A 16,678-nucleotide genomic window follows, 5' to 3' on the forward strand; every position below is an offset into this window, starting at 1 on the left:
TCAAAATTTTGTCTCAATTTGAACAGATCTAATAAAGGTCATCTTGAAGGACTTATTGTACAATCGCAAGATAAAAGGTGATGGAAGAAAACTGATAACGACTGACAACAATATATTTGTTTCTATATTATTGATTGCAAAACTTTGGATAGTCTACCAGAGTTGCGTACAACTGAGATAATATATGCCTCTTGGAGTTGATTTTGAAATAAATTATGAAACAAACTGCAAAGGTATGTAAAAATTAGGGTCATCTTTGTCATTCAAAAATGAAAAAGCATGAAGCTATAAAATTGAAACAGAAGCAGCATACAAAATTTTCTATATTTTTATTTCCTGAACATGTTGTACAATGAAAGATACACTAATTACATGAAAGTCAATGATTCAAGTCAGATTTATATCACTGGGATGCTACTCACCCCTGTTATGATTTACACTTGGTATAGTCCTATTTGTATCTATAGTTCACTACCCTACTACTGAGCCATATTGTTTGGGAATAGTCAAACACCAGGTTTCATAGCTTTTGCTGTTGAAAGTATTTTACTGTGGATTCAAACATTACAGATGATCTTAGCCTAGTTATATAAAGCCGGTTTATTATGCAGCAGCAATGTGAGAAATGCAAAAAGTTAGATCTTTTCGATGTTATAAACGCCATGACCAATTCATTGACAGGACTTTTACATATGTACACAACCCACTAACATATGGTGTTTTCAGTGAAAAGAATATGACATTGGCAAGATGTAGCTAGTTTGATGTCATGGTAGACACTTTCACACATGAACGCACGAAACATATCATCTGGCAAGACATGTTTTAAACAACTTTTAGATTTATTTTTACATTTTGTTTCCTTATCAAAGTTTTACCAGTGGCATGTTGATTCAATGGTTTTATCAACATCTACTGTAAACATCCTGCCAATTTCAGATGACATTCGCATGTGACTACGGGTACGTGTAACTCTCCATGGATGACCTTATTGACCTGGTAATGATGTGGATTATTATAAATAAACACATTTGAATATTTCAGTGGCTAACTCGACTTTTAAGATCTTTCACAGCCATATGTTTGTCAGGAAGCCTCCAATCTCTCCCCTCCAATGATGTGTCAGTATTACAAATCTTTATCTATGAATGATCAGATTGTAATTTTACAGCTTTTACAAGTCTGGAACACTCCTTCTCTTTGGCCAAAGCCAACATTGGAGTAATTTCAACAGAGTCATTGAAAAGATCACAAAAACTACAAAGATCATTAATATTATTGATCTGAAGAATTTATGTATATCATCTCTGTAAATACATCTGCTGAATATGGAAATAAAGTGAAATCTTTAACATTTTAAAACATTTTGTTTTATCCAACGTCTGCAAGGTAGGCAGCAGCGGATATTTTGACAATGAACCATTTGCTATCATGACACAAATAACTTCTCCATTGAAACAAGTAGTAATCTGCATAATAAAACGGGATTCACAGAATCAGTGACAGGCAGGAAAGGATAGAAATACATACAGACATCAACTGAAATATGTGCACACCAATGTTTAACATGTGCCATATATTCCTCAGTATTGCCAAAACGGGCAACAGCTTCAAGTCTGAGCACGTTAACATGTACCCCACCAATACATTGTACACATTAGCTTCTATGCTGTGTTTTATATATGATAATCATATGCCAGGATGGTCATGGATGAAACAATATGTCAACATAACATTCAAAACAAATCATGAAAGATGATATGATAGATAAATATACATTTCTGGCTGTTTTAACAGAATTGCTCTAAAATTGCTATCGATGTTGGTTTAACATGAGCATATGGTTCCTATAGAGGTCTCTCCACTCACTATATTGTAATAAATATGAAACATCACATTCTTACATCGCCACATGTCAACAGGACCTTTCTTGACCTTGACTCACAAAAAATAACTGCACTACAGTTTGTTGGTATAAACTTGCGAAAAACTGACAAATTTGTTGATATATTTTGTGGAAAGTTTTTACCTAGTCAGAGTTATCTGACATTTAGAAATAAAGTTGTCTTAACATTATAATATGATGTTATTTCAGTTGTAAGTAGAAATCTGCATTCCTTCTTCAAAATGTTGAATAGCGGATGAGGGTCAATGACACAGACTTCACTATTGGCATTTTGTAACAAGCTTAATTACTACATTTTGGAGAAAGCCTGTGGTTTCTGATGAGATTGCACCTGTAAGTGAAACAAAACAACTTTATTTAGTGATGTAAAACAAAGTAATCATGATAGTTAAGTGGGTTTAGTATTAAAACAACAAATCTGTATTAAAAGGTGAGGACATGACAACCTTAGCCATGGAAGGGGTGAATAACATCTTAGATTGAGGGCGATAAAATAACAACCTAGATTGAGAGTTAACAACATAGATAAGGGGCAATGAAATAACAACCTAGACTGAGGGTGATGAAATCCTAGACTGAGGGCAACGAAATAACAACCTAGGTGAGGGTGATGAAATCCTAGACTGAGGGCAATGAAATAACAACCTAGATTAAGCGTTAATTATTTTATTTATTTATTTAGCACAAATAACAACAATATAGGAGAAAGTGCAGACCTATAAAATACACTGACAAGGAAATATTTGTGCATGGATAGCATAGAAAAGTCCATGGACTTATTTCCACTGTGGTCCAATGAAATAAAACCTAGAATCAGAGTTATAGAGCCATATTCATTTACTGCATCAATTGTGAAATTTAGATTACAGCATTAATCAGATATGAACTGAAAATGCTCACATGTTTTTTATATATTGCAGTTGTGAGTAAAGTTAAACTTTTGCCACTTGTTTGCAACTTCATTGAACGTGTTATGATCAACATCTTGAGCAATATTCACCGTAGATTAATTATAAAGGTCATCAAGAATACAAATGTGTAATTAGCTGAAATAAAAATACTTTATTTCTATGACTGCTTTCATTGTATCACAACTTTGTATAGCAAGTGTAATTGCCTTTGGTCAAGTTCTTCAAGGCTATATATGCCAAACTGTGAAAGCTCATTAGATATGCAAATTATAAATTAGCTGACATGAAAATGCTAAACGACTATCAATATTGTTGTAACCTGGTATCATCAATGTACATAGCATGTGTTGCCAACTTTGGTCTAGTAAATCCCGGTATATATCCCTAATTACGAAAGTTCATTAAATATGCAAATTAGACATTGGCTGAAATTAAATGCAATAGTGACTTTGAAAAATGTTTTATCAAAGTATCTTCAATGTACATAGCAAGTTTCGACAACTTTGGTTGAGTCAATCAAGATATATATCCTTATTTAGGAAAATTCATTAAATATGCAAATTGGGAATTAGTTGCTGTAAAAATCCAAAATAACTTTTAATAATGTTGTATCATGGTATTTTCAATGTAAATAGCAAGTTTTGTCAAGTTTGGTCAAGGCAATCAAGATATATAACCCTAATTAGGAAAGTTCATTAAATATGCAAATTGGTAATTGGCTGAAGTAAAGAATGTCTTTTGACTTTCAATAATGTTGTATCATAGTATCTTCCATGTACATAGCAAGTTTGGTCAAGTTTGGTCAAGGCAATCAAGATATATAACCCTAATTAGGAAAGTTCATAAAATATGCAAATTAGGTATTGCCTGAAGTAAAAATGCTTAATAACTTTTAATAGTGTTATATCATAGTACCTTCAATGTACATAGCAAGTTTCGTCAACTTTGGTCAAGTCAATTCAGATAAATATCCCTAATTAGGAAAGTTCATTAAATATGCAAATTAGGATTTATCTTTAATGTCAACCCTTAATACCTTTCACACCTGATATATCTGTATGTGATCAACATTTGTAGCAAATCTCATTAAATTTTTTGCAGTCGTTCTCAATGTATATCTGTTTTTACTAAAATCATTATGCAAATGAGCAAAAAGTATGCAAGCCACACCCACAAAAAACCAATCAGTTCTTGCCATTTGCTAATTGAATCTATGTACCAGATTTCATTCTGATCTGATTAGCCGTTTTTGAGATATCAGACCAACAGACAGACAGACACACACACACAGACATCGCTGCGACATAAGCTCATGTGTGTGAACACGTGAGCTAAAAATGTCATCATAAATCTGATATTAGAATGTACAAATACCTAGATTAAACTCTACTTCATGAATCGTGATATGAATTACCAATTTTGCATTATCTGGCCTCAGTCTCTTTCTTGGCTTTAACTCTGATTTAAAAATTGTTGTATTTTGTCCGTAAACAGTATGAGGTAAAGGATTTTTGAAAACATAAATACCTGATCGTTAATAACATTTTTGTACTTTTGATGGTACATTGGTTATTACAGGAATAAAATTCAAACCATACCTTGCCCTCTACTGACTATCCATATTCATAATAAAATTTTATATTTTTCAGCTCTAGGTACATGGTTTATGACCAGTCTTCCATCATAACTTAATGACGCAAACAGCCATGGATCTGCAACACACCATTCTGCTGTGTAGACGCTGTCTTCGTGTTCTTCATATGTTGCTATGACGCCATCTTCTTTGGGTTCAGTGGATCTGAAATATTGTACAATTCTAATTTCGTTAGCAACTTGCCATCTTTTACATAAATTAGTAAAACTATAATCACAGGAGTTAATTTCACATCGCATTAAAATCAAGATGTTAAATTATTCACTACTCTTGACATCAGATCAAAACCTAGAAAACAGCTGACTTTTCCAAATTAAGATCATTCTTTTTTGAAAAACCAATAATGCTTTATTTTGTTCTTGGAAAGAGAATTAAGTTGAATTAACTTGCTGAACATTTTGTCAACTTTTGCAAAGAAAATTTCTTCCAATCTGTTTTTGCAAAGTATTAAAATCATTTGTTGATGAGATATACTGACAAAACTGAAACCAGTGATTGTAGTATGTACTGTACTATGCATAATTGCAATGGTAAAAAAACATGCAACATTTATGTGTTGAAAATTTCCTCATACATTTAATATGTTGTAGTATATTTTAGTATGTATAGTTATAGAAACAGCTTTCTGCTTTCTCATAGTACATTGAATTGTCAATTATTTGCATGGTGTACCAAGCTGGCTTACATACACTACCAGTACATAATGTACCAATCTGTTCCACATTGTCATTTCATTCAGATCTCAATGTTCTGTACAATAAAAAAGTATCATATCGTATGGCTTTTGTTGGTGTTCTACAGACTGTATTTAAAAAGTCTGCCTTGTAAATGGGACAAAAATATGGTTTTAGATACTGAATGAATAATTGAATGATAGTTTTTGTAATCAAACGCTACTACAGCAAGGTAAATGGTATCTTTCAAAATCTGAAATATGAGTACCTATACTTGTTCTGAATAACTGAAAATATACAGACTCCGTACACTCAACCAGTTTTAAACAGCAACAAATATTGCAGTGATGTCAGTAGGCATAGTAATGTACAAGTTGTCTGATGTGGACTCTCTAATGATATTATCTGGCATCAATACTTTCAGAATGGCTTCATCAAAAATTGCTATGAACAATATCTTTTGCTGGTCTGCACAATGACCCTGGCATTTCAAATTTATGAAATGATAGCTCATATGCAATGCTACACTTCACACTGTGTACACTGCATAGTACACAAACTGTACAGGATAGTAGACACATCGATGTATCTGTGTATAATGTTTTTAGAAAGTGCCTTATGGTAGAATGTACCTCGGGGACAGATATTCAGACTCTCAAATTTTCACAATTTATTTCTAATCAACCACTTATTGTGGCTCATTTTTAAGCTCCTGAAGTAAGACAAATTTTCATTGCCTTAGTTTTTCAAAAATTAAAAATCATAAGGCCAATGTCCCTGAAGCTACTATAGACATGGATACAAAATTAAGTATTTCCTGACTGTATGAAATTATCTAACTAAGGTCATCACAGGGACCTGTGTACCAAATATTAAAGCTGTCTGACCAGTGGTTTTGAAAAAACAAGTGACTCAACAGTTGACAGAGCTCTGCTATGTTATGTAGAGAAAACCTTTTGTGACACATGTATTGATGAGGAAGGTGGATATCTTTGATAGCTCATTTCAGGATGGCCTCACCAAAAATGGCAAAATTAGCTGCAACAATACAAAATTGAAGATTTCATCATAATTTCAATATATATACCGGTATATATAGGAACCTGTATACCTAATATCAAAGCTATCGGATGATTAACATTTGAGAAACAAAGATTTGACCAAAAAACGGCAAAAGTCGTCCCAGAAATAAAAAAAATTGAAGATTTTAATATATCAAACTGAGACATTTCTGACCCTTTAGTTTATCTGTAGGATACTGTATGCCAAATATCAAAGCTCTCAGACGGGAGGTTTTGATGAAATAAACTTTTGACCAAAAATGACAAAAAAATTCCTTAAAAATACAAATTTGCATATTTCATCACAATTTGAACAAATCTAAGTTGGGTTATCCCTAGGGACCTGTATACCAAATATCAAAGCTGTCTGACTAGCGGTTATGAAGAAGTAGATTTTTTACCAAAAACACCTTTTTTGGCACTAATTTGCATATTTTCAACAACATCAAAAAATAAAAAAAAAAGTTTCTCAAAATCATATTTTTCATCTACACAACAAATATCAAATCAGTAAGTACTGCGGTTCTCAAGATATCTGAGTGGACGGACGCCTCACAAACTGACATACATACATACATACATACATACATACATACAGACTGACGTCGGATGGATACCCATCCCAATAGCTTCTATAGACTATAGTCTATATTGCTAAAAATCATATTTTTCCCAATAGACTTACCATAGGGATGATGACCATTTTGAATTTCAAATATTAGTAAGAATAACAATCTGGGGTCACCGTGCAAATTTTGTACAAAGGAAACTGATTACCTAATACTGAGTAAATGTTAAGTATTTTGTTTCTCTAGTACCAAACTTTGTACAGTAACCCCTGATTTTAATCTTGATTTGGTGAGAGAATGGTTTAAGGTACCAAAGTTTGAGCACAAGTCTTAAGTCTTTCACTTTCGCGGCGTGTACTCCTATGGATAATTCAACAAATATTTCATACGGAATGTCACATCATGTGAAAATAAAGATCGATAACACCACACTTGGAAACAACAATGGATGTACTATGAATGACGGCACACACTAGGGAACATCGCATATAAAACTTACAGTGATGGTACAAAGTCACATACACCTGTGCACACACTTTCACTGACAGTACAAACTTACACATAAAGAGTAAACATTTCCGGCAACAGTAACTATTTGCATGCAACAGTAAACATTACAAAATGAGTATACACTGTGCACGCTGTAAAATGAGTATACACTGTGCACGCTGTAAAATGAGTATACACTGTGCACGCTGTAAAATGAGTATACGCTGTGCACGCTGTAAAATGAGTATACACTGTGCACGCTGTAAAATGAGTATACGCTGTGCACGCTGTAAAATGAGTATACACTGTGCACGCTGTAAAATGAGTATACACTGTGCACGCTGTAAAATGAGTATACACTGTGCACGCTGTAAAATGAGTATACGCTGTGCACGCTGTAAAATGAGTATACACTGTGCACGCTGTAAAATGAGTATACACTGTGCACGCTGTAAAATGAGTATACACTGTGCACGCTGTAAAATGAGTATACGCTGTGCACGCTGTAAAATGAGTATACGCTGTGCACGCTGTAAAATGAGTATACACTGTGCACGCTGTAAAATGAGTATACACAGTGCACGCTGTAAAATGAGTATACACTGTGCACGCTGTAAAATGAGTATACACTGTGCACGCTGTAAAATGAGTATACACTGTGCACGCTGTAAAATGAGTATACACTGTGCACGCTGTAAAATGAGTATACACTGTGCACGCTGTAAAATGAGTATACACTGTGCACGCTGTAAAATGAGTATACACTGTGCACGCTGTAAAATGAGTATACACTGTGCACGCTGTAAAATGAGTATACACTGTGCACACTTTAAATAACAGTAAAAAGTAGTAAATAATTGTTCACTGTATTATCTGAAATCATACACTTGACTATAGAGGGAGCTGTGACAATGTCACGGTCAACCTTGACAGAATTGCCTTTTACTGCTTTTTCCCAACAAGGATATTATTTTACTACTGTTCTGTGTATTTGTCCAGCATCAATCTGACATTTTGCTCATGGCAGTTGTTAATCCACTGTATATGCCTTGTACTATTGCTAAGCCGCTGTATGCAGCTTATAGCAGTCGCTAATTCACTGTCTAAAGGGGGGTTTACACGTGGGAGTTAAGTCCGGAGTAGACACCGGAATAAATATAAACCTGTGTCAGTTGGACGTGTGAACAGACAACACCGAACTAACAAAGAACTAAATTAATTCGGTGTCAGAGGGCTGGTCCAGGTTCGGTGCTCCGTACTAAACAATGGCCTATTTACACGTGTGACCAGAACACCGAACTAAACGCCGAACTATATCCTGTCTTCGGTTCGGTCATTACCACAATGGACGGTGTTCAAGTAAGAAGCTCTCGCGATCGCGGCAACAATTGGTCACAGGAAGAGATCAGGCTACTAATTTCACTCTGGAGAGACGAAAACGTCATCCGTATGATGGACGGCACGTCGAGGGATCGGCAAGTGTATGAAGACGTCGCTGCCAAGGCCAGGGAGAAGGGACTCGAGAGGACAGCGGAACAATGCCACAACAAAATCAAACGGTTGCGAGCTCAGTTCAAGTCCGTGTCCGACAACAACCGTCATAGTGGCAGAGCTAGAAAAACGATGCCATTTTACGATGAGTTGTTAGTAAAGGGAAAGCAACTGATAGTAAAGGGAAAGCAACTCCACACATCGTTCATATTTGGGTTGTTTGCGTTTTGTGTATGATATTTTGTATAATATAAGTGTACATCATGTTTGGCTGTTTTATGTAAAATGTCGCTTAGCCATGGCGGGTACGATATAGTGGGAATAGAAACTGTATGTCGCCTGTATACGGTAGTATGGTTACAGAAAGTATCCGATGAAGTCTGGCGCTTATAAGTGTGTCGCCTATATTTCTGTTCCATCTATATGCGATTATTGGTTGGTTTTGGAACAGTTTTTTTAGTGTTTCGTCTTTTTCAAGTTCACTCCAGTTTATGTCAGGGCCTTCTTGATTTTTGTAGTGTCGATGTACGGGCTATACGTTGTTATGAAGACTATTGTATTGTTGGTGGCGTTATTGGTTTCTTTTTGTTGTTCAAGCAGTCTTTTCCTGCTTTTATGATCTGTCTCTCTGATAATGCGTTCTATTTCATTTTTTTTATATTGTCGATCTTGTAATTTTTCACTAATTTTTTTTTCACTAAATTGTGTGACTTTCTGTGTAAAATCGGTTTCGTTGTTACGTGTTCTGATGTATGGTAATGTTTCACCTTTGATCAGACCGTTGAATGTTGCTGCCAGATGGCATGAGTTTCTTTGTAAGAACTGGAAAATATCTGTTGGTTTTGTGTGTGTCTTGATGTCGAGAATATTCTCTTTGTTGTACCGACGACCTTTGTAGATAGTCAGGTATAAATATGTGATTTCTTGAGAGGAGCTTTCAAACGAAAATTTGAAAGTAGGATGCATTTTGTTGATGTTTGATATGAATTCATTGAGTTCGTGTTGTGTTCCGATGAAAATCAGAAAAACATCGTCCCTGAACCTCAGCCAGGTCGGTATTTGTTGTTTGCGTTTCAGTATTATTCCCATTTCTGTCTCGTGAAATGAAGGCCTAATATCTGCTATTTCTGGCGAACAACCCATCGAGATTATTTCCGTATAAGAGCATCCCCATATTTGCCGGTAGAATTCATCGTTGAATTCAAATGTGTTGTTTATTAAGATTATTTCTAGCAGAGCTATCATGTATTTCATTGGTGGTTACTTGATTATGTAATTGTTTGATGATCTTCCTGATTTAATGCTCTGCCAACTGATTCAATTGCCTCATAATGTGGTGTATTCGTGTTCATGGAAATCCAGTGTTACTAGTGTCGCATTGGCCGGAACTTTGATTGTCTCAATTTTCCGCATAAGAGTCTGTATTGTAGGTGTCTGTCTAGGTGTTTCATCTTAACATGAAATAGATAATGACATCAGACGGGGCGAGGCCAACAATATTCTCTCCTAGTAAATTTCTTCGCCGAAGGCGTCTCGATTGGTTGACAGAACACAAAAAGAGCGTAGACAGCAGCTGCATGATGTGTGGGTCCGCCATTGCAAGCAAGCGATTGTTCTCTAGCCCAGATATTGCTGAGGGCGCTTGACCCGAACTAAATTCATACCTTGTATATGACGTGTAAACGTGAGATCGCTTAGATCGCTGATAAGGAATATTTACAGAACGACTAATCAGATTCCCTCAGGTTTAAAAAAATACACGTGTAAACCCACCTTAAGCCCTATACCTGTTGCTAAGCCATTGGCTTAATCCTCTTTCTGCCAAGTTGTCTTTATTTCTATGGCTTGTCTATGGAGCATGACAGAAAGAGGATTAATCTGTCACTAATCTAGGACATTAATCTAGGATATTAAGCCACCAATTGTCAGGTAAGTACCTGTTAATCTCTGTGTGCTATCAGCAGATTTAGTTAATAAAGTCAACTGGATGGCTTATATATACTGTACAGGAGACAAGCCACTGATAATGAGTGAGAAATTGATACAGACTAATTACAGTCCGCATGGAACTAGTTTTAAAAATGTTCCTAATTGCAAGTAAGTTATTGAGTAAAGAGGAATAAAACAGAAGCATTTTGCAGAGGTTAACTGTGATATTTTTGATCAGTGTCACGAGATTCAATGGCCGTACATGGGCAAACAGTGGTGTTTGTATAGGAGTAAAATGTAAATGTTGGTAACACCTGACAGCAATACAGTATAGCTGTTTGATCGAAGTGACATGACACGACTGAGAATCTCAGAACACACATTGAAAGTGATCATATACAAGGGTACAATATGAATGACAGCACAACAGTGCACACACTGTAATGACAGCACAACAGTATACACACTATCAATAACAGAACAACAGTGGGCCCTCTCTTAATAACACTATAGAATACATTGTAAATCACAGTAAAACAGCACCTCGTGAAAGTACAACAGCACACATTGTTCATAACAGCACCTTGTGAAAGTACAACAGCACACATTGTTCATAATAGTACAACTATAAATACTTATACAACAACTGTACTAATCCTGCAGACAGCAATACAACAATACATACCGTATATGAAACAAGAGTTGCAAACGCAAAATTCTCACATTATAATTATGGTGTTTATGATCTCATTAGCAGTGTCATCTGATGGCGAGAGTAAAATTTGTTAAACTTGTAGAGGGACAGTTCCCCAAAAATTCATAATTTTGTTCAAAAATCATCAATCAGCTGCTTTCTTCTCAAAAGTTTAAGTTTCTTCATAAAAAATTTAGAGTAGCATATTTTAAAATATGCCTGGTTACAAATTCTCAATCCTCAACGTCAAACTGTTGGCTGCCCCTACAGAGAAGTATACATGTCATATACTGTACATGTCTGTGACCTAAAAAAACAAACTTCCTTTGTTTTGGTCAATGTTGTACTCTGTAAAATATGAGATCACAATGACTGTCAAATGGATGTATCATAATTCCATTTAATAACTGATAAGACTGACTACTTTAGGAAGGAAATCAAAATCAAAACAGTCGGTACGCCAAGGAGTCCCTTGAAACTCCACAGGACACCAAGGAAAGCTGTCTGGCACCGCTGAATATTCATGAGCTGCCACGCATATTCATGACTATACCAATGTAAATTCATGCAGAAAGGTGTGAAATATTAATGATATGGCTGGCAATAATTAGTATATTATTGATATTAATGAGGGTGATTTCAATGAATTAACAATAAGGTCAAATTAATACAAAGCCATCAAAACTTTGACTTTCTGATGTCACGGTTCATCTGTAATTCAAAAGAGTCATACTTTCATTGATGAGAATGTCTGGTCAATTTTTCTGGGGATCTATCTGGTTCAATAATTCTTTCATCTGCTGGATTCACTCAATATTTCATTGATAAACAAGGGCTGAGTAAACGTTTCATTTGCATGGGAGATTGGTGAGCTCGCTAATTAATGAGGTGAGCTTGTTTCATAGTTTCCTTGATGAATTAGACTGGTTAAGAGTTTAAATGATTGTTGTTAGTTTAATGTTTCATCAGTGACAGTCCCTCTACAGGGACTGTGCATCAGTGAACCAGGCTGCTTCATGTGTGAGTAAATTCACATTTGGTTATTTTGATGAACAGTTTCAGATAAATCCAGCTGTCTTGCAGGCTAGTTTACATTATCGGTATTTGTCATTATACAGTTGTTCAATTATAGCACTACTCAAAAAAGCAAGTATCAAATTGTTGGTAAATGAATCAAGATAGTTCAATGTATTGTTGACTTGTTAAATGTTTCATCAATGACATACAAGTGATTGCCTTAATTGAAAGTCAGGTTTATGAATATTTTACAGATAATACAGATCTTTTGGATGGCTAACATAGTATAACGACAAATTGACTTAAAGGGACAAAGTCAGCCATTTTTCATGAATTTTGTTTGATATGAGATACTACTTCTATTGTTTGACATGTTGAAAGATAGTGAATGAATGGGTGACCATGCATATATTTGACCCGGGTTTTAGACAGAATACATGAAACCATCGCGAAAATGAATTAATGGTCATGACCATTAGTTTATTTGTCTAGTGTGGGATTGGTTATAGGTACCACATATCTCGTATGAGATGGATTTTGGGTACTACATATCCAGTATGAAATGGGTTGTCGGTACCACAAATCTAGTGTGGGATGGGCTATGGGTACCACATATCTAGTATGAGATGGATTTTGGGTACCACATATCTAGTATGAGATGGGTTGTGGGTACCACATATCTAGTTTGAGATAGGTTACGGGTACCACATATCTAGTGTGAGATGGGTTACGGGTACCAGATATCTAGTATGAGATGGGTTGTGAGTACCACATATCTAGTATGAGACGGGTTGTGGGTACCAAATATTTAGTGTGAGATGGGTAGTGGGTACCACACATCTAGTTTGAGATGGGTTATGGGTACCACATATCTAGTGTGAGATGGGTTATGGGCACCACATATCTAGTATGAGATTGGTTGTGGGTACCACATATCTAGTATGCGAAGGGTTGTGGGTACCACACATTTAGTATGAGATGGGTTATTGGTACCACATATCTAGTATGAGATGGGTTGTGGGTACCACACTTCTAGTGTGGGATGGCCGTGGTACCACAAATCTAGTTTGAGATGGGTTATGGGTACCACATATCTAGTGTGTGATGGGTTACGGGTACCAGATATCTAGTGTGAGATGGGTTACAGGTACCAGATATCTAGTATGAGACGGGTTGTGAGTACCAAATATCTAGTATGAGATGGCCGTGGGTACCACAAATCTAGTGTGAGATTTGTAGTGGGTACACAGTGTAAGTGGGCTTAATGGTACCTGACACCATTTGTCAGGCAAGTTTATGGTTCTGGGCAGTTAGTTTAAATAGGATTAGAGGTACCAGAGCACAAATTTAATATGGACTGTGGGAAACATAACTTGGTTTGTGATGGGTTGTCAACATTATGCATTTAATATGAAGTAGAAGATATGAGAAGTGGATCAGATACCATCAGTAAGTAGTTGATGCAGTATAGGTTCTGAGATCTTGAAATGTGTAAGGTAGATAGATATAGTGTGCCCTCTATAGACCAGGTTTCTGAAGTCTTACAGCAAAGGAAGAATTCTGGAAATTCATTTTGCAACAGTATGTGAACCAATGCATAGCACTGTTTTAGAAGAAATGTGCCATAACTTTTGTTGATTGTGTTGGCTGCGAGGGCGCACTATGTAGCAGCCAATCCTATTGACGGATAAACAAAATGCATGTTAAATAATGTGATTTGATCGGAAGATGAACTTAGAGGAAGCAAGCGAGGCTTGTCAGAGGAGACTTTCACCAGTTAAGAAATGAAAGACAACAGACAACGGGAATAAAGGATAAGAAGTGTATGTAACCGCGGTTCTTACCTTCTTCTGGTACTCCAGTAATCATAAACAGAGATGAAAGGAAAAGAAATACTAGTAAGATGAGAAATTAAGATAAAAGGGAAAAGAAAAGAAGAAAGATGAAATGAGAAAATGGAAAGGGGTCTTCTCCAAGAACAGTTTGTCTTGATGTGGGAATTCCATGGAAACAGAATCTTGACAGAAAATAACATTTCATAATGATGGTATTCTGAAGGTTTTGAATTTATCAAATTTGCATTTAAAGTCAAAGTAGACTGGACAACACCTATGTCACATCAAGAACCTACGAACCAACAAGAATAAATAACGAGTACAAAGGATATAATTAATGGAATTAAGAACTTGCGGTTTGCAGAGTTAGTGAAATATTTTATACGATATAATTGGTATGAAATGGTATACATAAGAATAGACGCCTTTCAAATCTTTAGGTCACATGACTTTGTGAACCTCTCGTACTAAAGGGTATAGAATCACAATCTCCATACACACTTTACTGTTAGAATCCTTAGTTGCATATGCAATGGGTAATAACACAGAAACCAGTACACAATAAAATTACACTCAACTTACAGAGTTGATTTTTAAAAAGTATGATATTTTTTAGCCATTTACAACAACAAATCAGATATTTGCTTTTACCAAATGAGTAGTTTCTGGTAAGTATTTGAAAGAAACTTTTTCATTTCTTGGTCTCACAAGATTTCAGAGAGAACAGAATTTCTCAAGAATGTATCAACATGTTAATTTTTCCAGGGTAGAGATTCTTGTTACTATGGTAGAGACCCGCAAAGAGACAAGCTGAGCTTGGAGAGTAAAGACAAGGGGTAAGTCACAGGGTTGGAAAAGGGAATCTTTATAATAATAAGATGATGGAGAGATTGTGAGAGATTTAGAATTAGAATGTTGCAAAGGAGAGCAGTTCTGACACCTGGAAAATGTAAATTTTGTGATTTGTTCCACCACATGATGTTAATACAATTGCCAAGAAACAGTGTTAAGTTAGATGATGTGTGAACTGAATTGCTGTGGATGAGGAGTACTCAGTCAGGACATCATGTTGCTATGGGTTTTGTAGGCTGGATGATACCAACTTTCACAACCAAAATATGTTAATAGACCATGCAGGTCACATGCAGGTGAAAGGTCACACAATCAGTCAGAGGTCAAGATACTGTATCAGTGTTACAAAGATACTGCATCAATGCAGTGAAACAAAACTAAAGCCAAAAGACATGAACCGTAAACAGTCAAGAATTTGACGATATTATTATGACAATGAAACAGGTTGGCTGAGATATGTTCACAAGTCCATTGCATTGTTCAAGAAATGTAAGACAACAGTCAAGAAATTTAAACACTTCTAATATTCATAAAGAAATAGAAATAGAATGTGTACAGACTATATCATATCACAGCCAGTAACTTGTGTCAAGATTTATTTGAGAGTTACTTAAACATGCTTATATCATGTTGACTTAAATTTGCATGCTAGGTAAGTACAGTGAAGACAGAATAGAAGCACATGACAGAAACTCTAAACGTGGTCAGGTTCTCTTAAGGTAGAATGTGCCTCAGGGACAGACAGTTGGACTCTCAAACCTTTACGATATTATTTTGGCCTACCTCATGTGTGAGGGTTCATTTTGAAGATGACAGGGTAAATAAACTTTTCACCGGCTTAGTTTTGCGAAAATCAGGAATTTTATTTCCCCCATAGAAATAACACAGGGATGGGGCCATTTTGAATTTTAAATATTGTTAAATTGGGTAATTTGTTACTGCAATACCAAAATTTGCACAGTGACTCCCGATTTTATTCTTCATTTTGAAAGAGAATTGTTGAAAGTTTGCTTGAGGAAAATTTGAGCGAACATTTAAATCTTTAATTTCGAGACATGAACTGCCTAAACGTCACACTATAGGCATTGATATCAATAAGTATGATGAAAACATTCTAATGGCAGTGTCAGGGTATCTGACGGTATGATCAAGATGATTAATATGCAGTCTTGGGTATGAATCATCAGAATTATAGTGGTTAAACATTATATCATGATTATCAAGGCCAAGTCAGGCATTGAGACATCATATTTGACATTTGAAAAAAGATAATGTTTGACATGGATTACAACACATTGTCCAAAAGTATGTTAGTAGACATGCTATATTGTCTCTAATGAACTGAATTGAAACTTTGGTGGAATGAGTTCAGTGCTGTGTGCGCATGCATGTGGACATTGTTAACAAACATCCTGCTAACTCAGCCAAACTCAAACTTTAGCTACAGTGAAGATGCTGGACACAGACTGAGTTATCCAGGGAGTCTGTCCATTTCAAGTAAGAAATACAGTACAGAGGAGACTTTATAGTTTGTATTTAAAAAAGGAAAAATTACATCAACATCAGCTATGTGAACTATTCTGAAGTACATAAAGA

At 35.6% G+C, this 16,678-nt stretch overlaps 2 protein-coding genes across 3 annotated transcripts in view; both read right to left on the reverse strand.

The window, feature by feature from the left end:
- Positions 1-16,678, reverse strand: part of LOC139133942 (lethal(3)malignant brain tumor-like protein 4) — a 229,622-nt gene that overhangs the window by 165,207 nt on the left and 47,737 nt on the right. The gene's annotated exons all lie outside the window — the stretch shown is intronic.
- LOC139133929 (EARP and GARP complex-interacting protein 1-like) overlaps positions 313-16,678 on the reverse strand; it is a 35,958-nt gene continuing 19,592 nt past the window's right edge. The window contains exons 9-11 of one of the 2 annotated variants that reach the window (XM_070700725.1): positions 14,240-14,290; positions 4,416-4,615; positions 313-2,237 (exon numbers count right to left, since the gene is read on the reverse strand). In XM_070700725.1, the coding sequence (XP_070556826.1) occupies positions 4,441-4,615; positions 14,240-14,290 (226 nt within the window). In that variant the 3' untranslated portion in view covers positions 313-2,237; positions 4,416-4,440. The remainder of the gene's footprint in view (positions 2,238-4,415; positions 4,616-14,239; positions 14,291-16,678) is intronic. The other variant, XM_070700726.1, reaches the window with a different exon arrangement.

The sequence above is a fragment of the Ptychodera flava genome, chromosome 5, assembly GCF_041260155.1.
Source record: "Ptychodera flava strain L36383 chromosome 5, AS_Pfla_20210202, whole genome shotgun sequence".
NCBI classification, from domain to species: domain Eukaryota; kingdom Metazoa; phylum Hemichordata; class Enteropneusta; family Ptychoderidae; genus Ptychodera; species Ptychodera flava.